At 33.9% G+C, this 27,373-nt stretch overlaps 1 protein-coding gene across 1 annotated transcript; it reads left to right on the forward strand.

Moving 5' to 3' along the window:
• The first annotated feature begins 317 nt into the window (after positions 1-317).
• LOC123704321 (RNA-binding protein 26) lies at positions 318-27,373 on the forward strand. The gene is made up of 24 exons (XM_045652651.1): positions 318-503; positions 2,884-3,002; positions 3,782-3,931; positions 4,496-4,725; positions 5,203-5,274; positions 6,032-6,120; positions 6,795-6,878; positions 7,350-7,493; positions 8,405-8,490; positions 9,117-9,230; positions 10,258-10,354; positions 10,707-10,789; positions 14,245-14,378; positions 15,870-16,001; positions 16,354-16,509; positions 16,917-17,115; positions 18,005-18,123; positions 19,501-19,545; positions 21,583-21,666; positions 22,159-22,262; positions 23,118-23,301; positions 23,962-24,090; positions 24,633-24,725; positions 27,266-27,373. The coding sequence occupies exons 1-24, from the start codon at positions 445-447 to the stop codon at positions 27,353-27,355; spliced, it is 2,796 nt and encodes a 931-aa protein (XP_045508607.1). The 5' UTR covers positions 318-444; the 3' UTR covers positions 27,356-27,373.

Here is a 27,373-nt window from a genome sequence, read left to right on the forward strand (position 1 = left end):
TCATCACTAAATAGTCATTTTTACACTCAACTCGCTCTCCAAATATGTTTAACCGAATTATAACCATATAAAAAGGAGAAAAGTAATTTTTTGGAGGAAAAACAGGATAGAAATTCAAGACATGAAAAGAAAATTTAGGAAGTAACGACGTTTTGTATGTTGTTTAGTGATGATTGCTTTTAAATTTATTTTGTTTTTTGAACTACGACATGACGGGAAAATTTCAACAAATTTTAGTTTAATACGGGAAAAATAAAGTTTTCAACTTGTAGCTGGCAGCACTGCAAACATTAGAAAAAATAATTTCCAAGGAGAAGTGAAACGCGAAAGTCGTGGACTTATCCTGCGAATTAATAATCTTGTGCTTTTTTATTATTATAACTGATTAAACAATTATATTTTACATGGATTTTTGTGCGTGACATACGTGTTTTAGTATTTAAAATGATTATTGAAAATCCAGATGTGTTTAAAAGTTGGTTGACGTCCATATTGGAACCCCTGTGAGTACTATTTCGGCCATGTTTATATTATCATTTATTTTGCAAAATCTGTGCGATTAATTTAAGTTTATCATAAATTTTAACACATTTTACAGTAAAACAATATGTATAAATATATATTTTCCTTATCAATATTATTAGCAAAGTGTCACGTTACAATTTCGTAATCAGTCTCGAAGAAGCGATTTTGACATTAGAAACTTATCAAAGTTCTTTGCGACAGATTTTTAGTATTATCAATAGATCTAATCAATTATGAATAAAATATTTTTTTTATTGTGGTATTTTTCCTATTTAGAAATGAGGCTAATTGAAAATTAAAAAGAACTAGAGCACAAGCATAACCTATAAAGTAACTTTCGAATTTCTTCAAGAAGCATATAATTTGGATGTCAAAAAAAAGTTGTTTGCCAAATTTTAGACTTGAATATATTTGTACAAGATATTTATTTGATTTTATTCAATTAAAATGTACAGTAAGGTAATTATTACTACAAATATTTAAAATGGCATTTATTCATAATTATTTTAGCATTAAATAATATTAAATATCAATATGATAACTCAGAGAACGGTTTAAATAAACAAAATAAAAACAGATCTGTGTTAGTACCATCACTTTAAATAGGATATTAAAGATTATTAGGAGCTTGAGCTTATAAAAACTTAAAAATTACATCAAAAATGTATCACTTAGTAATATGAAGTAATCACAATCACTCTCACAAGACTAATATAAAAAGCTATTTAACCTAAATAACAGGCTACAGAGGGTGGAATAGCCATGTTCATAATATACATAACTAGCTTTCCGCCCGCGCCTTCACCCGCTTTGTCTAAAACCTAATAAATTATATACTAAAACCTTCCTCTTGAATCACTCTATCTATTTAAAAAATGCATCAAAATCCGTTGCGTAGTTTTAAAGATTTTAAGCATACAAAGGGACTTGGCACAGAGAAATCAACTTTGTTTTATACTATGTAGTGATATGCTAAAATAGGTATATAATATTTAAACCTGCAGATTCACCCACCATGTAGAACCTTAACAAATTATATACTAATCCCTTCCTCTTGAACCCCTCTATCTCTTAAATAAATGCATCAATATCTGTTGAGTAATTTTAAAGATGAACCTACTTAGGGAGAATAGGGACATACAGATACGAGGAAGCTTTGTTTTATACTATGTAGTGATGCACTTGAAAAACATAACACTTTTTAGTTTCAGTTGGTTAAAATTATTATTAACACATTGTTTACCTTTCAGTTCACATATAGACACACTATAAATATATTTGACTCACAGATTTGTTATTTTGGTAACATTATAAATTCTATTTTTGTGATCTCAGTGTTGCCACACACATGGCGTAAATATAGTACAATGTGTGTGTCTGTTTGTGTATTTTAGTTCATTGTGTGTGTGATGTTTCTATGTAAATAGATTTAATTTATTGGGCATTTAACTTAGGTTTCAAAACGCTATATCTAGTTTTTCAAAACCTGGAAGTTATTTTTGTATAATATTCCTTAAGTAAAACCTAAGTAACACAATAGTCTGTAATATCATAAATTTATTATGAAATCAAGTACATAATAGGCTTTATTTATACCGGAGAAAACACTTCTAAGAAAACAATCTCAATTTTTATAGCAATTTTGACCGCAAGTTTTAACAAACACAAAAAAAAAAATTCTTTGATAAACCTGTTATCAAAATTTAACCATGTCATTGATACAGTGTCCTTTTGGCCTAATTCTGGTTACATTGTAGGTTATAAACTCAATATTAATATGTGGAGCCAAAACATACTCCTTTTTACAATGGCAATGCAACATCAAAATATGTCCAGCGGTTTTGGCTCAATATTTAAATAACAAGTTACTAAAATTATATATCTCAATGTTATTTTTAAATATATTAAACACCTAAAAGAAATGTTATTTTCGAAGTTTGTAATTACTGTTACCAAATCAATTAATCTTAATTTCAATATCGATTTTTTTTAATAATTAAAAACAGTAACCGAAAGAGTAGAATAAATTCGATTGCTCTAGCACAATCACAGGTGGCCGAGAGGTCATGCGTCGTCCCGGAAAGGCGAAAGACGCGGATTCGAATCCCGCCTCATTATCGAAATTATTCTATTCTTTAAAAATTTATATTTATGAAGCACTAGCAGTCCGCCCCGGCTTTGCACGTGGTACATGTTTACTTTTTCTTTCAATAAAAACCATTCTCGTACTTCAAGGAATATTATAAAAAAATAATTAACGAAATCGGTTCAGCCGTTAATATCAAATAGGAAATCATTTTTATATATAGAGATTTGAATGCTATAAAAAAGTAAATATCAAATTAAAAACAATTTCAGATGCGACGCGGACCCGGCTGCACTAGCGAAGTACGTGTACGCGCTCGTGAAAAAGGACAAACCTTTGGAGGAACTGCGGGAGGGTATGCTCGACCAGCTTGATGTATTCTTGCAGCAAGGTAATTTGAATCTATACTAATATTATAAAGCTGAAGAGTTTGTTTGTTTGAACTCGCTAATCTCAGGTTTCTTGAAAAATTATTTCGGTGTTAGATAGCCCATTTATCGGAACTACTGGTCTGATTTGAAAAATTACTTCGGTGTAAGATAGCCCATTTATCGAGGAAGGCTATAGGCTATATATCATCACGCTAAGACCAACAGGAGTGGAGCACTGCAGGTGAAACTGCAGGGCACAGCTAGTAAATAAATATCATTGACGTTTTTCTAGTTCTTATCATTGAACAATGTTTATTTTGTAGTTATTATGGTGATAATTATGAAATGTACATACATAAGAAAATGAATTTAAAGAGTATAATTGATGTAATAACAGAGTTATGGAGCTTATTAAAAAAAAAAAAAAAACAATTATAAAAGTTTCCAGAATCAACTTATTTTGAAGTTTGTAATTTATGAATAGTCTTGTTTTAATTCAACTACTAATTTCTCCTCCATAATAAGTAGCCTATATGCTACTAATTATCTCCAGACCCAAAAATTGTACCATGAAAATGCCTCATTGTGACGTCAATTAAAGTTAAATGAGCACACCTTCCCATTGAGAATTTTTTAAATAATTCGACCTTACGTCTTTCGCCTACTACTATAAAACTAAAATATCACACTTAAGTATATATAATATTAATTATTCATTACATTATATATTAGCATAATTAAATAATTAGTTGTATTATTAGTAAAAATTCACAATAATAACCCAATTTGTAATTTACAGAAACAAAACCGTTCGTCGACATGCTGTTCAAAGCGCTCGACAGCCAGGAGTATTTGAAGCCTGTCGAGGGTCTGAAGAAGGAGCCCTCACCTGTGTTGGAACAGAATGAAGTGGAAGAGACGAAGCTGAACGAGGAGGTGGAGAATCATGGTACGTGTTTAGTTATGTTTTTAAATAGTTCATCAGATAAATGTTTGATTTTTAAGTCTATTTACATAACTAGCTGTGCCGCGTGGTTTCACCCGCGTGGCACCGCTCCTGTTGGTCTTAGCGTGATAATATATAGCCTATATTACTCGTGGATAATGAAGCTTTCGAATGGTGAAAGAATTTTTAAAATCGGTCCAGTAGTTTATGAGCCTTTTCATTACAATCAAACAAACAAAGTTTTCCTCTTTATAATATTATTATATTAGTGTAGATTACAATTTTATGTTGATTGTGTTGAGAAGTAATAGGCTTACTTGGTTTTGGTTTGTCTGTTAATATTCATTTAGTACCTATTTCTGGATTGAGTTTAATTTTAAGCGTAAACCAACATTAATATTTTTTCTTGGTATTGAGTCAAGTCCAAATTGGGTTTTTTTTACCATTTAAAAAAGTTTTTGCAATTTGTTATTAATTAATTTTTTATTATAATCACTGCCCATTTTTATAACATCATCGTCTGGTTTAGTCATAAACTCTAAAATAACACATATTTCTAACTTCCAGTACCACTAGCACCGCAAACAGAAGACAAACCGCGAATCCGATCCCCCATCACGGCGGAGACTAGAGAAGCGAGAGAGGCGAGAGAAGTGAGAGAGAGAGAAGTGAGAGAGGGAGAGGCGAGAGAGAGAGAGGTCAGAGAGAGAGAAGCGAGGGAGAGGGAGGGGAGGGAAGTGAGACACAGGGTTGTGATGCCGAGGAGACACCCGCACAATGAGCATACGCTTGTTAAGGTAATTTATTAAAATAAAATGGTTGTTAGATTTATATCTTGTCCAAAATAATGAGATGTTGGAACTAATGAATGTTATCGAATTACTCATATCCATACTTATATTAAAAATGCGAAAGTAACTCTGTCTGTCTGTCTGTTACTCAATCACGCCCAAACTACTGAACCAATTTTCATGAAATTTGGTATTTGGTTGACTGCGTGGGCGAAGCCGCGAGAGAACCCTAGTATGTATATTATATAATTCTAGTTTATAAAATTAGCGACCTCTTCTTAACCGTTTTTTCTTACATATAGAATTTCATAATCTTTGAATGCATTTCTTGTGTTCATAATATAAATAATAAGAGATATTTTTTTTGTATTTGTTTATTGCAATGTTCATGTTACAAATACATAATAACATATTCCGAATCTTCCTAATGATGTTATTGATTGAGATGAATAATAAATATTATGTTATTGTTTTTTCTAACAGGTATTACCCACAGAGCTTTTGGAAGAACCAGTCGAGGCTCCCAGAAGAAGAGATAGGAGAGGAGAGAATATGGTAAGAGATGATGTTATTAAATGATAATTTTTAATATTTATATTGTAAAAACAAATTTTGGCAACACTATTATTTGTAATTCTTGATAAAATTTATCTTCACTTAACTTTGAAATATTTTTCATTTATATCTAACTAGTGGTCCGCCCCGGCTTCGCCCGTGGTACATATTTCGCAATAAAAGGTAGCCTATGTCCTTTCTCGGTTATCAAAATATATCCATACCAAATTTCATGCAAATTGGTTCTGTAGTTTAGGCGTGATTGAGTAACAGACAGCCAGACAGAGTTACTTTCGCATTTATATTATTAGTATGGATAATCAAATTATGTCATTACACTTATTATTTATACATATTTGTAAATTTATTGAAGTTAATTCAATCATTTTTTTTATACTACACATATAAAGGAATGCCTGGAAGAGGTCGCCTTCTGTACAAGTCTAGTTATACCAGCACGGTAAAGTGCAACAAATAAATAATATCTTCAATGTATTTCTGTATTTTTGTGATGTCTGTGTCCCCTAGTGGGGTAAGGGGCAGATGCATTATCCATACACCTGCTTCACTGATCGATGTTTCTTTAGGGACAAGTAGGTGATCAGCCTTCTGCGTCCTGCCAGAACGAGACATTTTTTTTTTTTTCGTCTCCACCGGGAATCGAACCCAGGGCCCCTCGGTTCTACGCTCATGCGTCAACCACTGTACCAAGGAGGCGGTCTTCTGTATAGTAATATTGATTTTATTTATTTTATAGATTAGAGATAAAGACGATCGTCGCAGACGTCGTTCGCGATCTTGGGAACGGAGAGCGCGGGCCAGACGACATCCTAGAGATGATAAAAGGTTTGTTTATTTGTGAAAATGTAACGTAAACATGATTAAAAATTCAATTTTATTTAAAAAATAGCGATATAAAAAAAAAGAAATACTTAGTATTATTAAAAATATGGTTTTATTTTTAACATGCTATGCATCAGACAAATATTTTCCCCCGGGTGGGAATCGAACCCACGACCTCTGGCTTGGAAGGCAGGGCTACTACCAACCAAGCCAATCGGTCAGTCGAATATATTTGATATGTTTGATTTATCACCATAAAAAATGGGCCAACAATTACCAGGATATTTTTGGTTTATACGCCCTTAGTACACCGACGCATTCGCGTGCGGCAGCGAAACAACGAAAAATCTGTCAGTAGTATGGCAGGTTTTCGCATATGATATTTCTCACTCTAACACATAGATAGATGAAATAGTTGCGTCCTTGTCAGTATTGTTTCGCAAGGAACTGCGAAATGGCCATTACACAGACGCATTGCGAAAAAGTTGCGAAAACATTGCTGTTTACTAACGTTCCGCAGATATTTCGCTACACAGTAGTTTCGCAGAGATTCGCTGCCGCATACGAATGCGTAGGTGTACTAACGCTCATAATAAGTTCAATTTCTACCTTGCTACATATTTACTTCGTCACAATTTAAAAATTATCCATACTTATAAATAAATAATATATTTTAGACGTCCCCCGTCCCGTTCCCCGTCCCCTCGGGGCAGGTATCGCAACAGGAGTCCGCCCACCGACAGGCTGCCTAGCCGGTCTAGGTGAGTTCTACATCTATAGCTTAGTGTTAAAATTATGTATTATGTATAATATGTTAAAATGAAATATATTATCTGTGTCAAATTAGATTTTTCGCCTTCGTTCCTGTGGAACATTGAAGTTACTGCATCAGTCATAAGTAATTTAATTAAAAAGTTTTTAAATAAGTAGTAGTAAAGAATTTTATTTGCAATTATATCACTATATATTATAAAACAAAGCCCTCCACTACCTCTGTCTATGTTTTTGTGATAAACTCTAAAACTACTGTATCGATTTACATTCTGTTTTTAACGGTTACATATTTTGAAGCTTATGAATTGAGGCTTAGTTGTATTTTTTTTTTAAATCGCGTATCGTAAGCACGAGTAAAAGTTTAGATATAAAAAAAGGGTTGGTATATTTTAGATATTTTTTTGTTAATATAATAAATAGGTACTTACAAATAAATATATTTATTATCAATTAAACAGATCAAGATCGCCGGTCGGTGTGCGCGAGCGGGACGGTGAGAGGGAGCGAGACAGACTGCGCGTTCCCCGCGAGTTGGAGAGAGACAGAATGTCGAGGGACAGAGAGCACAGGGATAGGGTGTCGAGGGAGAGGGATAGAGAGAGGTTTGTATAAAATGAATGTTTATTAAAAATGTGTACACTTATCTACTACGTACGTACTTGATCGGTGACAATACAATAGTTTCACGACTTTACCATGTTATCATGAATCAACATTCAAAAATATATGTAACTAGCTGTTCCCCGCGGTTTCACCCGCATTGCTCCGCTCCTGTTGGTCTTAGCGTGATGATATATAGCCTATAGCCTTCCTCGATGAATGGGCTATCTTACAACGAAAGAATTGTTCAAATCGGACCAGTAGTTCCTGAGATTAGCGCGTTCAAACAAACAAACAAACTCTTGAGCTTTATAATATTATTATAGATTATAGATAAAAAAGTTATACATAAACATGATTTTTAACTATCTTTTTAACACCCTTATATTAGCTTCACCTGTATGTTTGTATGTAACCGACTCCTTTAGTCTCGATTTTGACTTCAAACGGACAGATTTAATTCGAACTTTGTACACTTATCAAGGATCGGTGACAATACAATAATTTTATGAGGTCAAGTGTGTTTTTTTTTCAGTTTTTTTAATTGTATTTAAAAATCTCGCGATTTTTCTCAATACTCTGGATGTGTTTATGTTTATTTATGTCGTATTATTTTTCGGAAAAAGCTATGGAAATACAAGGTTTCGTTTATGGTTTTAAATAATTGATGTAATTACTATAAATTACAAAAAAAAGTGAAATCCCATGTCCCCTAGTGGGGTAAGGGGCAGATGCATTAACATCTGTTTCACTGATCGATGTTTCTATAGGGACAAGTAGGTGATCAGCCTTCTGTGTCCTACCGACATTTTTTTTCCACCGGGAATCGAACCCAGGAATCGTTTCGTGATCCACTGTACCAAGGAGGCGGTTATAAATTTAATAATAATTTTATTTATTATTTATTTAACAGATCACGCGACAGATCGATGTCGCCGCATATTGAGACGCGAGTCGAACACAAGGATACATTCAAACGGAGATGTAGAGATTTTGATGGTACGTAGTATGTAATGATAGATCATCATAATATGATAATATGTTGGAATGTAAGTGAAATGTAGGTGTTTATGCAGTATTAGACATAAAATGTTATATTGCACATGAAAATATAGAATGAAATTAATGAAAATATAAAAAAGAGCGTGTACCGAGCACCCGTGTCAGAAGTGAAACTTATTTGGATGATTCAAAGATACTAAAATCGTTACCCAAAGAAATTGTGGTAATTATTTGTGAAAGTAGAGAGAAATAGATGTTATAAATTTTAAAATGATAAAAAAGTAAAATTTATTGTCCTAGACCATATTTTTTTATACCAGCTTTGTTTAAACTTCAGTCCGTAAACTTTAAAACGTAAAATTTTTGCATATTTTTTTGGTATAATTTTCTTGTTGTTGTTAATAATGCTTACTTAACTTTGAACAATAAAATAAAAAACAGAAATGGTAATAGTACATATTTAGCTTATGTGGATGATATTTTTATCAAATTTTGAAAATAAAGCATAAATCAAAAACTATGGTCTAGGACAATAAATTTAATTGTTTGTTTGTTATGTCGATCCATCTATTTTCTATATACAAGTGTATATTGTTTTATTAATAAGTAATATGTTACCGCAGTGAAAGGCTACTGCATGCGTGGGGACCTGTGCGAGTGGGACCACGGAGTGGACCCCGTTGTGTTGGAGGACGCAGCCCTCACCAGAGTGTTGGCTCTGCCTCCGCCTGTGCCCGGTGAGATTTTTATTTACTCTTTAATACAACTAAACAGACTTACATACTAGAACATACAAAAAGCAAGGAACAGTTTAGTGTATTTGGCGGCCTTATCACTTAGTAGTGATTTTTGTTAATTTTTAACTGACTTCAAAAAGAAGAAGGAGGTTATCAATTCGGCCGGTATGTTTTTTTTTATGTATGTACACCGATTAGTCCGAGGTTTCAGAACCGATTTACAAGATTATTTTTTGTTCGATGCAGGCTGGTGTCGAATTGATCCCATAAAAATTTTATTCGGATAGGCCCAGTAGTTTTTATTTTATGAGCATTTTTGTCTGTATTTGTAAATGTTGCAACTGCAAGTTTGAAGTCGGTTGTTTTTAACGCAGTTATGACTTGTCTATATTAGGGCTGACTTTTCAATCGTTGGCTAAAACTTATTCGTCGAATAACGTATTAAACTACCATTTCAAAAATGTATTCTTCTTGCCTGTAATTGATAGTTTAATGGTGACATTTTAATATTATCGTGGAATAGTTTATTCGTCGAATAAGTTTTAACCAACGATTGAAAAATCGGGCCTAAGTATAATTATGCAGGGTAATTGCAATTCCCATAAAACAAAAATACCTCAAAAGTTCAAACTGAAAATATATTTTTTAAACTATCTGAAAATTGTTAAGATTACAAAGTTTCGTTTATTTTTTTAATATAATAATGATCTGTACTGTGAGTTGTTACCGATTGCAAGTTCAGTATTTGTATTTAACCATGGATGAATCCACTGGAAAATTCGAGGATTTCTATAGTGACTTTTTGAGCCCCTTCGTTATATATTAGCTTAATAAAACAGACATGAAACTTGAAATAATACCTTTTTTTTAACTGTACTGACTTTTTTTTTAAATTTTGGACTATAGAATCACCAAAAAAAGTTTTACTGTTAGTTGTTTTAAATGAAAAATTTTATGATTTTATCTCAAGTGTGTTTTTTTAAACTAAATCTATTAGCAAATTACTAATAATGTTATTTTTCTACAGAATACAACCCAGCGACCCCAGATATTTGGGTGGGCGGTGGTTTCGGTGCATTCCCGCCCCAACATCACGCGCAACGAGAACTTGTGCCCATACCGAGGTATACTTATTTATTTATTTATCTAACCATATAATAAAATCGTAGGAAAGTCAAAACTAAATATTTCTACAAAACCAAAAATACAGTTAGAATTTCTGTCTGTATGTATGTACGGGCTAATCTAATAATTCTAAAAAGTACTGCACGGATTTACTGCAAATTTGGTACGGAGATAGCTTGAGACCTGAGGAAGGATATAGGATAGGTTTTATCCCGGAAATCCCGCGGGAACGGGAACAATGCCGGTTTTTCTTCAACTACGCGGGTGAAGTTAGTCATAAATAGTTGTCTTTTTTTTTTAATATTTTATCTTTTTTTACTATCTTTTTCTGTATCCTTTTTTAAATTTCAGAGTGAGACACGAAGTGCCGCCCGGAGCGATGCCGCCGCAAAGACACTCGGCGCCGAAGAAAAACTTCGATTTTAATAGATTAGGCAAGTTCGTTTTATTTTAGTTCCATATGATTTATGTTATGTTTTTTGTCTTTGGACACTGTGAAATTTTAAAATGATTACACTTTTGTAAGTTAAATATACTAGCGGTCCGCCCCGGCTTCGCCCGTGGTACACATTTATGTTTTCTTTACATAAGAACCATCCTCGTACTTCAAGGAATATAATAAAAAAAGAATTATCGAAATCGGTTCAGCCGTTCACACGTGATGCCGTGACAACGCGAAATGGGTTTCATTTTTATATATATATAATATAATATTATGTAATAATACGGCTATGATTCAACAAATCTTTTGTAATCAGTAGAAATTATATTACTTTTATAGCATTGAAGAACTTTCTAAATGATTTTTGTTAAGGCCGTGTACGCGGTCCGTGCGCTGTTTGGCTCAAATATGTGATTTTTCAAACCAGATTGTCCATCAACCACTTATCTTACAAACATATGAATTACTAATAATTTTAGGAAATTTTATTGTCTATATAGTTAGTTAAGAGTTTTTTTCAATTAATACAGTATTTGTGAATACCATCAAGATAACTGAGCCGATGATTACTTGATTTCACTTTTAGTGTCAATTTCGAAGCTAAAAATATCTGAAATTGCTGACAGATCTAACACACATTTTTTTTTAACTAACTGCAAAAATCCTTATTAAAATAGTTAGTTAAAAGATTTTTTTATTTTGGACTCCTAACTTACGAAATTAAAATCCGAACAATGTGATTTTTTTTAGAAATTATAGTCGACAAAATGATTATTTTCACCAAGATATTTGACTTAGTTGAATATAATTTATATATATTGCAATAAAAGAACGTCTAACTTATAAGATAAAATTTAAAAAATCAACTAAGGTACCTCTATTATTTTTCTACAATTTTTTTTAAAGTACTATAAAACACTGCGCGCGACCCGAATAAAATCAGTCGGCAGCGAGCCTTTCCAGAGAGAGGACATGTTGCTCGGCGCTCTCCTGTGGACCTATGCTGTTCATAGTAAAAGGATAGCGCAAGCCGCGATCTATCGTAATAGATCGCGGAGATTTTGACTTGCGTTAAATTGAATAAGCCCTCTTAATAATCGAAAAAAAACGATCATTCTACGGGATTCGAACCCACGGCTTTCGCCTTGCCGGGGCGAAGCCTAGCAAAAACGCTTAAAAAAATCTCATTAGTACCTATAAATAGAGCGTGTGTGCCGAGCGCACGTGTCAGAAGTGAAACTTCTTTGTCAACATTCAAAGATACCAAAATCGTCACCTCTCTCCATGACGTGACGGTATTGCAATGACTCGACCTTGAAATTTTACTCTCAACGCGCAAGAGTTTTACTTCTAAGGTTGGTTGCAGAGCTTGACCGACCGTCAGTGCGTATAAGTATATTAAGAAGAGCTGGAACGTCAACACATTTACACATTGCACATGTTAGGCCGGGAGATACTGACACAAAATTTCGGGTCATTTGTAACAGGATGGCGGTCTAGAGGGGTCTTACTTATCCGACGAGTGTGACTTACGCCCACGCGACTAGTCCGCCGGTACCAGCGTTCTGACCATCATTTTTCTTTTTGTCATTGCGTAATAAGACCTCTGTAGAACCGCCATTCTGTTACAAATGACCCGAAATTTTGTGTCAGTATCTCCCGGCCTATGTATGTGTCATATTTTGCAATTGTTTATAAATACAGGGTGATGTAATTGGTGTAGTACAAATATCTAAAAATCTATGAAGAATTTTGTGATACAGTAAATGGAAGAATTATATACTATTTTACAGTATTTAATAAAATCATTTAATTTTTTGTTCATTTTCATTAGAAATGTCAATTTTTCTCACCAAGGTGGAAATTGGGATGATAAGGATCTTGTTAGAAAAATATAAATTTTGACTAAAATCGGCATTTTTTTTTCAAAAATCAAATTACTAATTAATAATCAAAGTTATCCACATTATTAAAAAAATAAGCCAAACTATACACAATTTTTACTTGATGCAATCCTCAAAGATCATGGACATAGTGTATTGCGCCTTCCACCGTACCATCCAGAACTCAACCCAATAAAGTTACTATGGGGCATAATTAAAGGGAAAGTAGCATCACAAAATGTGAACTTTAACTTGAAAACTGTGGAAGAATTATTTAGAAAGGAAGCAAATGCCATTAGTCTGGATATGTTTAGTGACGTTTGGAGAAAGACGCGAGAACATGAGGAAAAATATATTCAATTAGAACCAAAAGTATATAATTACACTGACTCATTTATAATAACATTAAGAAATTCCGACGGCGAAACATCGAGTTCTTCGAGCGATGAAAGTTTCAGTGAAGTAGAAGATTACGATTATGATTAAATAGATTCTTCTTCTTCTCTATAGATACTGCTTTCTGAATTGGTGGTAAATGTTAAAACTGTTAAACTGTTATGACGATTCAAAAGTGCTTCTAGAAGAAGTCTAATAGTATAAATGTTTGAGTTTGAGTTTAAAACCAATAGTGTGAAAATTATACAATAAACATGTAACATATATTTGTTAGCGCGTATTGGTAGGTATTACGTACTTACTACAAAATATATAATGTGGAGGAAGGAAGGTGGAATTCCTCCATCGAAAAAGGGAGGATCCTCGACCAGTCAACTCGACTGGCCGGCCGTAAAGGCCCCGATGGATGATGTCGGAAAGTTGTATATATATCTCTGTAGCGAAAACATTTCGCTTGCGCGATTCAGAGCGAGGTGTCGCTACAATAATATTTCTTAGATATTTTTACTCGACCAAAGTCAGGACAAGACTGCTCCGCAACTGCAGAAGACGTCCGTTATTTAAATCATTATCAAAACAACCATCCGTGTGTTGGGACTTGGGAGTGAGTGCACGTCTTATTTGTATTGTTTTTGTGACCTGAAATTTAATTATTATTTGATAATTGAATGATTATTAATACTTTTATCCAATTGATTATTTTTAGAATAAATAATTAAGTTCATCAATTGATTTACTTTTAAATTATAATTTTACAGGTAAATTATGAGAGCTTTCATAATTATATTTGCATATATTTATCTACAACGCACCCATTTTACAATTCAAGTCTAAAATGAAACTAGAGTCGCATTTATTTTTGAACATACTGTAAGTGAAATTGCATAAGTGTGAGTACTGTGAACATGCCAGCTTTCCTTAATTGACCTTTACCGTCGGTCCTGACGATACGCATCAACAATTGTATGACTATGACACTAATGCGCATGACAATACGCGTGCGTATGGTCGGTCTAGCTATGAACGGTTTTATGAATTTCCATACATATGACAAGCGCGACTGACGTACGCACTGATGGTCGGTCAAGCTCTGCAACCGGCCTAAAGTATTATTTTCTTATATCACATTTTTTCTCAAACTTATAAACATTTTTTTTTTCAACAACAGGTGCCCCCCGCCCGCCCCTGCCCCCGAAAATGCCCAACTGCTCGCTAGAAGTGAAGAAAGTGCCCCAAGGCCTCAACGATATAACGCACTTGAACAATCACTTTAGCAAGTTCGGCAAGATTGTCAATATACAGGTGAGTTTGTGCTTAAACTCAAACTCAAACATTACTAATATTATAAATGCGAAAGTTTGTGAGGATGGATGGGTGGATGTGTGTTACTCTTTCACGCAAATACTACTGAACCGATTGTAATGAAATTTGGTATGCATGTAGCTGAAGACCTAGAATTAGGGTTACTTTTTATCCCGGAAATCATCAGGAACGGGAACTATGCGGATATTTTGTTTGAAAACGTGGGAAATCTAGTATTTATATACTTGAGGTTAACTCATGTCAGGCACTAACTCAAACTTAAGTTAGTTACTCAAACTTAGTATATGTTTGATTGAGTATAAGTGCTGATTTACACAGGGTCAGTAACTGACTACAAATTCGAGGCAAATCAGTGGTGACCCGAAAAAAAACCCTGTGTAAACAGATTTGAAGTCAGTACAGAGGCTTGAAGTCTATGTAAACAGTTTAAAGTCAGTCGCGGCGCCGAAAAGAAAAAAACAAAACATTGTAATTGTTAAAGTTTATTTCAATTGATTTCATTAAATTCTATATTGAAATTCGTAATGATTCAATTATGTGTTTATGTATCTCGATTATTTCAGATTTATGTTAATTAGCAATTATTTAATTACATTATTGCAGTCGTTAAAATTCAATTCTTAATGATCTTTATGTAGTTTAATTAAAGAAAATTTAGTTCTGAGTGTGATTTCATACAGGAAGGTTGGTGTAATATCTTTATTTGTGAAAAAAAATCATGTTGTGATTTTTAAAGTGCATTTGAAAAGTTATCAATACATTTTGAAGCTATAAATTACTTATGTTTGTGTGAAGTAATTAAAATGTCATAAATTTGAACCAATTAAGTGCCCAGTGGAATATAAAACAGTAATAAAAATAATCCTTTTAGTTCTGGTGTTAGTTTGTTAAATAGGGGTACCTCAAGGTTCTATACTTGGTCCATTGCTATTGCTTATTTATGTCAATGATAAATTACATATTATGTGATAACTTTAAACATCAATTTCTTCTACAGAGAATCATTTTAAATACAATAATGACAACATATTTATCTATATGTAACAGTATCTTACTGTTCACACCGTTAGTTTGTGAAACTGTACCAAACCGAATCGGCTATTTATTTTTAGCGATTATTTTAAGGCTAATACATAATAAATACATTAAATACTAGCTTTTCGCCCGCGGCTTCGCTCGCGTAGACAAAGAAAAACCCGCATAGTTCCCGTTCCCGTGGGATTTCCGGGATAAAACCTATCCTATGTCCTTCCTCAGGTCTCAAGCTATCTCTGTACCAAATTTTAAGTAAATCAATGCAGTACTTTTTGAGTGTATCCCGGATATACAGACAAAAATAAATAAAAAAACTATATTTTTGGCGTGTGTATCTATTTTATTCTCTTAAAAAAATATTCAATGTACAGTTTTGACTTTCCCATAATTTTATTATATTTGTATAGATGAAAAAAAAAATATATTTGTTTGTAGGTGTGTTTCGAAGGCGACCCGGAAGCTGCGTTGATAACTTTCTCGAATCCGACGGAAGCGAATGTAGCGTACAAGAGTACGGAGGCGGTGCTAAATAATAGATTTATTAAATTATTTTGGCATAATCCTGAGGTATGTTGTGTTTTTTTTTATTATTTTTGTACTTTTTGCAAAAAAAAAAAATTGGAGACAACTTGAGTTTTTTTACAGTTTAAATCATATGTTTGATTTTATGTTTTGACAAGTGGATAAAATAATTGTATGTGAATACACATAGTTTAAAGACGTGAGATATTCTGTTAAAAAGTATCAAATACTAAAAAAATTACATAAAAAATAGCTACTTAATACAAGTTTATAACCTTTTTCTGCGTGTTACTGTCTATGCGATGAATTAAAACAACAATTCATTTTTATAATTACTTATAGTAATATCTTATTGTAGTGAAAAAAAAACAAATACTAAATATTGTTCCATTCACAGAATAAACAAGAGAACGCCGCGCCCGGTGGCGGGCAACAGATAAACAAACAAACGGACAACAGACACCCGATGTCGCACAACAAAGTGTTCATAAACAGAGATAATATCAAAGCGAGCGAGAATAAACTGTTGGCGAAGGAGAAGGAGAAAGAGAAGGTAAGATGATAAGAGGTGATAAGGTGAAGAAAGTCATTTTGTTGTTGAATATTGTTGTAAATGTCAATATTGTCGTTTTTGTATGTGAGTTTATAATATCAACCAGAAAACATATTTTGCTGTTAATAATTTTGATAGAACGAAATATATCGCAAATTTAGAATCACCACTAACGTTAGATGATGATTCTAAAACCTGTACATAATTAAGCTATTGCATAGCTTCTATCGCGGGCCTTGAGCGCGGGGACCGAATCGAAAAATTCCGTAACGAAAAAACCTCACGCTCCCCACTCCGACGGGCGGAGGTGTGGCTTGAAGGCATAGCATGCAATAGCTTTACCGCGGCAGTCCCCGAGTGACACACTTATTTTTATTGATCATGATGATAAAATTATTCCTCGACAGCTAAAAGAAACGAACGGTGCTACCGACAAACCTACCCCCACAACCAACACAACAAGCAACACAAGCAACACGAACACAACGCAAAGTGTTGTCGCCGCGGACAAGAGGCAGCAAGTGCTCGAGATGCACAAGCGGGCGCAGGCGCTGCTGCAGACGCAGCTCTCGCAGCAGAAGCTGCTCATCGGCCGGCTCGAGAGCGGTGAGTGTACTTACACTTACACTTATAAGTACACTTACACTTTCACTTACACTTATACTTACACTTACACTTATACTTACACTTACGATACACTAACACCAACACATAACAAAGTGACGCAGCTCTCGCAGCAGAAGCTGCTCATCGGCCGGCTCGAGAGCGGTGAGTGTACTTACACTTACACTTATAAGTACACTTACACTTTCACTTACACTTATACTTACACTTACACTTATACTTACACTTACGATACACTAACACCAACACATAACAAAGTGACGCAGCTCTCGCAGCAGAAGCTGCTCATCGGCCGGCTCGAGAGCGGTGAGTGTACTTACACTTACACTTATAAGTACACTTACACTTTCACTTACACTTATACTTACACTTACGATACACTAACACCAACACATAACAAAGTGACGCAGCTCTCGCAGCAGAAGCTGCTCATCGGCCGGCTCGAGAGCGGTGAGTGACTTACACTTACACTTATAAGTACCCCTTATACTTACGATAACAGTCACACAAACAGTCAATCTAACACTGCCACTTACACTAAGGTAAAGACTGACAGACTGTGACTGACACCTGTATCACTAATATTAACACACTTAACTATACGCAACTAAACTATAATTTTCATTAAAAAATTCATGAAAAAAGGTTCAGCAGTTTTTGCCTATACAAAGTAGCAAACAAACAAACAACTACAAATTTTCACATTTATTATATCAGTAGGATTTCACTTGCTAATAGATTGTTACCTTGAGCTTGAGTATATAATTTTTTTTACTGCTTTTTACTCGCCTTCATGTAAAAATCAATATTTTTTCCTACCCTTCAAGTTTAAATCAGTCCTATTGAACCATTTTTTCGTTCATCTATCCAGGTAATGTCACGGAACAGCAGAAGAGCGCACTGATGGAGGCGATAAACGCGGCTCAGGAGGGTATAGAGAAGCTACGAAAGGAATTAGTGGCTTACAACGGCTTGATTAAGCATATGCAGGTTAGTTGACGGTGGCAATGTAGGAAAAGTAGGAAAAACGTAGAAAAAATGTAAAAAAAAAGTGAAAAAATTGTACTTTTGACGTTAATTTTGTTTTGGTGCGTTTCGGTTTCTTTCTTTATGTTTTTGTTGTTGTTATAAAAAAGACGTTTTATTGTGATTATTAAAACGATAAAATTAAATAAAAGATGTCTAAAAACTATTCAAAATCATATTTTAAGTTTTATTTTTTATATGATTTTCATTTACTTAAAATATAGAGGAAAGTCACCAAATATGGAATACCATTTTGTTTTTGGGATATAAAAATAAAACTTCACATAAATTAAATCAGTTTATTGTTTTTACTGATCAGTCATACATCTATAAGTAGTAATTAACAGCCTTTAACCAAATATATCAGTAATCAAATTAAAATATTACACAAAAAACAAAATCACAAAAGAGTAACCAAATATGGAATAGGTACCCATTTATGGAATATAAGCAAAAATCAACATAACAAGTACAAAAATGTAATGAATATCTTTGAGATCAATTAAATGAATATAACATATTGTGATAAATGAAAGAAGTTACGTAATTACTTGCAAAAGTCACAAATCCAGATCCATCTGGACCAGCACATCATAATGTGTTCAGAGTCCATACATCAAGCGTTTAATTCAACTTTCTCCACTTTCATCCATGGAAAGAAGTCTTGAACAGAACCTCCTGACTCTGCTGATGCATGTATGTTACTAAAAACAAACGTTACATATAGTTTTTAAAGAAATAATAGCAAGTTTATAATATTCCATAATTAGACACCGACGACTGTCCATATTTGGATTTTTATACTAGTCCAAACTCTTCTAAATATTTTTTCATTTCACAATATTTTAAAGACAAAAGATCACAAAATGGTGAAATAAACATAATACCAATATACTAAATAGTATAACACTTATCAAAAACAAAACATAATAGCCGGTAATACTCATTTATTACTTACCTTAAAAAATTTCTGCACGGCAGCAAAACAAAACACGCCTGCTACATGTAAACCGTTCGCGCAAATAATTCGATGGTGTTAGTGCGATATTTAGTACACCAAATGAAACAGAAGATGGTCGAATGTTGCGATTCATACTTATAGTCTTAGAGAAATGAAGGAATTCCATATTAGGATACTATTCCATATTTGGTGACTTTCCTCTAGTACATACATTCTAAGAATCAGTTTTAGAACAAAATATCGACTTAACCATCCAAATAAAAAATCTAGTAAATTACACAAAATAAATCTGACTTAAATGACAGACTAAACAAAAATTGATAATCACTGTTTTAACAAAAAAAGATAATAAAATAAAAAACAAATAATAATTAAAACAGGAGGAGAGTGTTTCCCGCTCAATGTCGCGTCTACAAGTGAGCCAGGTAAACGATGCGTGTGTGTTTGTATGTATGTCTAACTATATGTGTGTTTGTGTGTGTGTGTGGGAGACGCTCATTGGCCGAATTTTTGTAGGTTGAGTAATGATGATTAGTGTTTTGTAGTGTTTGGTTGTAACTTGAACAAAAAATGCGGGTATCTACAAAAAATGTAAAAATTTTCGACTACCGTCATTTTAAATGAATCTTTAAAATTTTGATTACGTTTTTTTCTTTGTAAATTAATACTATAAACTACAAATTATTTAATGTTTTTTATTTATTTACAAAATTTAAAATAATTTCCTTATTAAAAAATATCAAAGAAAAATAAAGTATTTTCGTTCAGTGAGCGTTTAAAATTCGAATCGTGTGTGTGTTTAACACATGTATATGTATAAAAAAACCTCATAATCGTTACTAATAATAATAAATACATTTTACATTTGTACATTATAAACAAAAAAAATGCACCATTTTGGTCGAAAATCGCTTGACAAATACATACAAATCCTTAAATGTCCATACTCATAAAAAATCACGGGAACAATATAGCATGGTGTATGTAAATATGCAATTATAATCTCTAATGTCTATTGCAAATGGTTCAAAATTGCATGGTTTGCGTTTTGCATATACATATACGGTATTTAAATAAAAATATTATATAGTATGAAAAATGTCTTGATTTTCCGTTCTGTACAAAGTTATGCATGATTGCATTTTGTGTTTTTTCTATTTGAATTTTCATAAAAAACTATTATCAAGAAAACTATTTTTTCTTCGATGTCATCTATCGATAAAGATACGGAGAAAAACTACCTATCCTTCTCTAAACACAGAAAAACACGAGAGCTAGACAGAGATAGTGATATTTAAATAAACTGTAGTTAATGCCAATAAAGGCTCTTTATAAAATACTATCCGCTCCGCGCGGTTTCACCCCCGTGGCTCCATTCCTGTTGGTCGTAGCGTGATGATATATCCATACTAATATTATAAATGCGAAAGTAACTCTGTCTGTCTGTCTGTTACTCAATCAAGCCTAAACTACTGAACCAATTTGCAAGAAATTTGGTATGGAGATATTTTGATACCCGAGAAAGGACATAGGCTACCTTTTATTGCGAAATATGTACCACGGGCGAAGCCGGGGCGGACCACTAGTAGCCTAAATATATATTATATATATAATATATAATAACCTTCCTCGATAAATGGGCTAAGAATTTTTGAAATCGGATCAGTAGTTCCCGAGATTAGCGCGTTCAAACAAACAAACAAACAAACTCTTCAGCTTTATGATATTATAGTATAGATAATAACTGGACACACAGACTTAGTTGTAGTAAAAATTTGCGATTTGCCACTAAAATTACGGAAAGATAAATGTAAATGGTATAATTTTGTTTATAAATAATTCGCGTTATATCCTAAACAATAGATTTTAACGCTTTCTCGCCTTGTAAATAATATAAACAATATACTATAATATACTGTAAATAATAACAAATGTATATAAATATAGATGGCTTAATTGCGACCAAAATTATGAAAATAGATAACAACTTGTAAAATAGACCTTATTTTTCTATTAATAAGGTTTAATTTATATAAATAGTTTGTAGCGTATTAAAGACAAAGATTTAGTTTAGTGTAATTCAAATGTAAATTGTAAATTTTTATTTAGATTGTAATTAGTACAATTATTTTGTAGGTGGTTAAATTTGATTAGTGATAAAGTAAATTGAACCCTAGTGCCATGTATTAAGATACATTCTTAAATGTATTCTTTAAACTCTTTCCAATTGGGTGCTTGATTGCGGTATAAATATACAAACAGACATACAAACTACTAATATTTATAGTGTAGTTAAAACAATATTTATTTAAATATCAAACTACTGTAGACGTACATGTAGATAAAAGTATAGTCAATATCGTAGGTACGAAGTAGGTAACAGTAGTTGCAGATAGACAAAGTGACATACACACAAACGAAAACATCGCTAATCATACATTTGCACGCGGTTTTGTCCGCAGGCTAACGCTAAGAAACCGAAGACTGCTGCGGAGGCTCAAAAGGAAATACTGGATGCTGAATTGGACATTATAACTAAACAGCAGGTAAATTTTTTTTTAATTTACTTTGTGTAATATTCGTAGTTTTTGAAGTGAAACTTCTTCATCGGGGTTGAAAAAAAATTTGTGTAACATTTTTTCGTTACGCGTGACATTTTTCCGTTACGCGCCATCTTTTTCTTATCCCTACCACGCGTGATTCGACGTATTTCTGTAAAGTATATAGTGCATATAGTAATTTTTTTTTTTGAAAAACAAGGTCATAAAGAACTTTGACTTCTTACGTGTGTACACTAGTACACGCAAACATTTTTTATTTATTTATATAAGAGGAGGCAACAGAGTAGACACGTCAAGTCACGGTAAATGTACAGAGCAATTAATTCATTATTTTACTATAAAAATTAATAAAATTACAATAAATATTCGTAATTTACTGTGAATATTCGTAATTTACTGTAAACATACTGTTGATTTTCGTTATTTTTCTACCATTTTATTGTCATGTTTCTAATAAATAATACTTCTTTTTAACAGGAAGGCCAAGATGTCACAGAACTAGCGAAGAAAATAGCGGAAATGCGCCGCCAGATGGCGATACAGTTCCCATCGCATGCTGGCGTGCGGAGGATACACTCTAGGTGAGTGAGTGAGTGAGTGAGTTAGTGAGTTGGTGTGAGTTAGTGTGAGTTGGTATACGATCCAAGTACAAATAGTATTGGAATCAGTGCCACTTTGTGACGTCATAGGTGTTTAAAATTCTCATCTCATTGAATTTCATTTATTCAAACGCATTTATAAATTTTTCAACATATTTAACTTTGATGCAAAATTCACTATACCGTTGTTTATTATTACAACAAGGATTTCGAAGTAAATCGTATTTTTTCATAATGACATTTGTGATTTGACACTTAAAAATTCATTGACGTTCCTATGCTTAGTTGGATCGCATTATGCATAAGCGTGTATTCATTAGAAATGTAATTTTAATATTGTGAATAATTTTATAGAATTATGTGTATATTAAATGATTGAATAATTATAATTTTCAAGCTATCGAATTATCAAGAGAAGGCTACGGTAAGATATACTTTAATATTTTACTTGTTTTCTATATCTATACTAATATTATAAAGAGGAAAGGTATGTATGTATGTATGGGTGGTTTTCACGCATAAAATACTGATCCGACTATAATAAAATTTAGCACACATAGAGGGTATCCCGGAAATCCTACGGGAACGGGAACTATGCGGGGTTTCCTTTGAAAACGCGGCTGAAGTCGCGGGCGAAAAGCTAGTTTACTATATTTCAGTCAGCTCTTATCTAAATCTATGTGAATTTATCAGTAGTTTTATGTAGTGAAATTAAGTTACTTTTGTATGATTTTACTCTAGTTGGCAGAATTAGGGAAAATTAATCTGCCTCATCTAGTGATTGCCGCATTTCTATATTATATTTTACTATACCCCTTAAATGTCTATATCACACAGAGGGGGCAGATTTAACCCGGCCATGCGGTACACGCGAGCCACAGCACTAGCCGGGGCAGGTTTAGGGGCAGCCAACAAATTGCCCCACGCCCCGGGCAGTCAGTCGGTAGACCACAGACCGCGCACTTTGCTCGTGTCGGGATTCGAACCGGACGACTTGGAAGCGCTGCAAGCGCACTTTGCGGTGAGTTGGTTTGAGTGTGAGTGAGTTTGAGTGAGTTGGTGTGAGTGTGAGTGAGTAAATAAATGAAATTACTGTACATAGAAACAAAAATAGTAACATAAGGTGTGAAAGGTACTTACATTAACTTGCACGTGTAAAGCACAGTACGCATTCGTTATGTATTTTTGACTTTGAATAATCTTTGTCAGCCTCGCGAGCGTACAAAATATGGTGTATCATGAACTGTATTATGTTTTTTTCATGTTCTTTTGTCTCTAAAAATACCTATCATCTCTCACTCTCTCTTGCAGTAATATGGCTTGTTTTTTCGCTCACATCTTTACTTCTAAAACTACAATATTGCTTGTGTTTTCAGCTCACTTTTTAACTCGTTAAACTAATAATATATCTCTCACTCTCTTGCAGTAATATAGCTTGTATTTTCGTTCACATCTTTACCTCTATAACTACAATATAGCTTGTTCTTCCGCTCCCTTATAAGTTTTTAATCATTTAACTAATAACTGTCTCTCTAGCATATTGCATGTTTTTTGACTCATATCGTTATCTCTAAAAAGAGAGTGGTTCGTGTTGTCATCTCTCTCTTGCGGTAATATAGCTTGTTTTGTCGCTCGCTTTTTTACTTATCCAACCAATAATCTTTCTCTCTCTTACACACAGCAATACGGAGAGATAGTAGGTCGTGTAGTGAACCTCTCGGTCCCGGAGCTGACGCTGCAGTACCGGGCTCGAGCGCACGCTGAGCTCGCGGCGTTGCGCGGCCGCCACTATAACGATAGGACGCTGTCGGTGAGTGGGGATGGGGATATGGGGATGGGGGACACTAAGTCAGGGGACGCTGGGTAAGGGGACGCTAGGTCAGGGGACGCTAGGTCTGGGGACGCTAGGTCAGGGGACGCTAGGTCTGGGGACGCTAGGTCTGGGGACACTAAGTCGGAGGACACAAAATTAAACGGCCTGTTTACACACACACACACACACACTGTATAAAACAGGGAACACACACATACAACGACAAGACGGTTCGGTTAGTGCGGGGATATATGATTAAAGATTTTTTAACGTGACAGTTAAGACTGTGACAGTCTCCCCGTGACCACTCTCGCTGTAAAGCGTTCAGGAAAAAAAAATAATATAATGAATAAATCGCGTTTAAAATCCGTTAAAAATATTTAATTTCTAAAAAAGTCATCGAATTTATGTATTTTTAAATTATTTTTTTATTTGATGGCGAGTATAGACAAAACATCTCTTAAGAATTGTGACGTAATAAAAGATAACAAGAAATTTTCAAATAGGTATTTATTAAATAATGTACATACATTTAACAGATAACATGGGTGCCGAACAACAAGCCGCTGACGAGCGTAGTGCCGAATACCGCGTCCAACGGGGACGCGCAGGAGAATAGCAAGGAGATACAGGTGCGTGATATTGTATGCAATATAAATCGTAAAAATGTATTTGGGTAGAGCGAACTTTTTGATTAATTAAAATTTTTTTTGACTTACCGGTTGGCTTGGTTGGTAGTGGCCCTGCCTTCCAAGCCAGCGGTCGTGGGTTCGATTCCCACCCAGACAAGATGTTTGCTCTGTGTCTAGGTGTTATTATCTATATATACAGTGGTGGTCACATAATTAAAGACACCCTCTAATTGACCATAAAATATTTACATTAGGAAGTACAATTATCTGAAAAAGGTATTTAATCTAGTATTATTTTTATTAAACCATACGAGACAATATGTTCTTTAAAATGAGGGACAAAAAATAGTTATATTCCTTGTTAGTTTCGACACTTGCTCTCTGTGGGAATGTAACCCAAACTTTGTTTACGTACGTATAGCTGGCCACTTAATTAAAGACAACAAGAAATGAGTTACAATTTTTTATAAATAAAAAGAAACAGCATTGTGCTTTACTTCCTTTTGTCGCGTAATTTCATAAATCGTTGACACTATAATTTATTCCGTTATTTTTAACTTTCAAAATTAAAATGAATACGTTTAATAGTTTTAATATCAATTACTATGGTTAAAAACAAGAGTTGCGACTCCTCCGCAAGAAAAAATATTTCTAACTTCCATGACAATTAAACTGTTTCAAGGATATGATTATGAATGCTATAAAATATGTCAAGATGTTCCACACGACCGAAAACGTACTCAGAAAAGCAAAACCAAGTGAAACTACTCGGCCGAACGATTAAAAAATGGTGTTGTTGGCTAAAAAGATCCATTTAAAGGGTCGGAACTGATACAGTTCCGAGTTGTATGGTGCAGCAGGCTTGAAGGGGGGTCTGCAAGCACAATTAGACGGAGACTGTGTGAGGAAAACTTGCACTGAAGAGTATCTCGGAAAGTACCACTTTTGAAAAAACAAAACATGAAGGCAAGATTTCACTTTGTTACAAAATACGAACACTGGACTGAACGAAAATGGAAACATGTGCTGTTTCTGCATGAAACTAAGATTAATATGATTAATTCTGTCAGAAAACAATATGTAAGACGCCATCTCAATAAGGAAATGGATCCAAGATACTCTAAAAAGTAGTCATACATGGGGGTGGAAATATCAAAGTGTGGCGCTGTTTTTCTGGACTTGGTGTTGGACCTGTCAAAAAGACAGAAGGCAACATGGATAAATTCCAGTACAAGTATATTTTAGAGCAATCCATGCTGCCCTATGCAGAGGAAAATTTACCTGTTGTTTGGACTTTTCAACACGATAATGATCCCAAGCACACAGCAAAAGTAGTGAAGTGCTTGTTAAGGAACCAATCTGTAACTGTTTTGGATTGGCCCCCTCACAGTCCGGATTCAAATCCGATCGAAAACTTATGAAATCAAGAAAGAAAGAAGTCGCGGCAAAGCGATCATCAAACGTCGACTAACTTTGCAAAACATTTTCGAAGAATGGAACCAATTTAGTGATGCAACTTGAACAAAATTAGTTGCCCAATTCAATGCCCAAGAGATGTAAACCGTCATTACTGCCAAAGGACATGCAACCAAATATTGAAAAGTGTGCAAATGTTTTGTAAATACGTCAGGCATTTTGTGTTGTAAAAATAATCTCATTAAAATAATATTTTTTTTTTATATTTCTTATAAGCGAGTCTAATGTCTTTAATTATATGGCCAGACCTTTGCTAGGTTAAAACTGCTAGTAGTAAGGATGAACCGAATAAAATCTAACAAACCGACAAGTTTTGTAGATAAAATTTAGTTTAGCATTAGACAACACATACCTGAATATTTTAAAATTATTTAACAAGTTCCAATGATAGTGTAAAAAAAAAATGTTGAGAGAAGTGTCTTGGGTAGTAAAATGTTCTTAGTGTCTTTAATTATGTGACCACCACTGTATGTAGTATGAGATCAGATCGTGCCGTGTGTGAAATATTGTCCTGAAATATTTATTAATTATTTACTAGCTTTCCGCCCGCGGCTAGGGCCGCGCAGTCAAGGAAAAACCCGCATAGTTCCCGTTCCCGAGGGATTTCCGGATTAAACCTATGTCCTTTCTCGGGTATCAAAATATATCTGTACCAAATTTCATGCAAATTGGTTCAGTAGTTAAGGCGTGATTGAGTAACAGACAGACAGAGTTACTTTCGCATTTATAATATTAGTATGGATGTGTTTATCAGCCATCTGGTTTCCATAACACAAGCGAAAGCTCAGTATGGGATCTGATCGTGCCGTGTGTGAAAACTGTCCTGAAATATTTATTTATTATTTATTTATTTTAGGGCCGATTTTTCAATCCTTGGTTAATATTTGTCCGTCGAATGAAGTATTACACGAACATTTTAAAATGTCACCTGTAAACTGTCAAATACGGATATTATTCGATGAATAAATTTTAACCAACTACTGAATAGTCAGCCCTTACTAGCAAAGCGTTAAGCATCATTTTAATTCTACAAATAATGTATATATCCCCATCCCCATCCTCAGAGCCAACAGGATCGCGCCGAGGATGCCCTGCTCCGGTTCGACGAGGAGGACGAGGATGAGGCTGAGGAGGATCGCACGTGGCGGCGTTGACGTCACACGCTCGTCCCC

The sequence above is a fragment of the Colias croceus genome, chromosome 29 (genome assembly GCF_905220415.1).
Source record: "Colias croceus chromosome 29, ilColCroc2.1".
Lineage (NCBI taxonomy): Eukaryota > Metazoa > Arthropoda > Insecta > Lepidoptera > Pieridae > Colias > Colias croceus.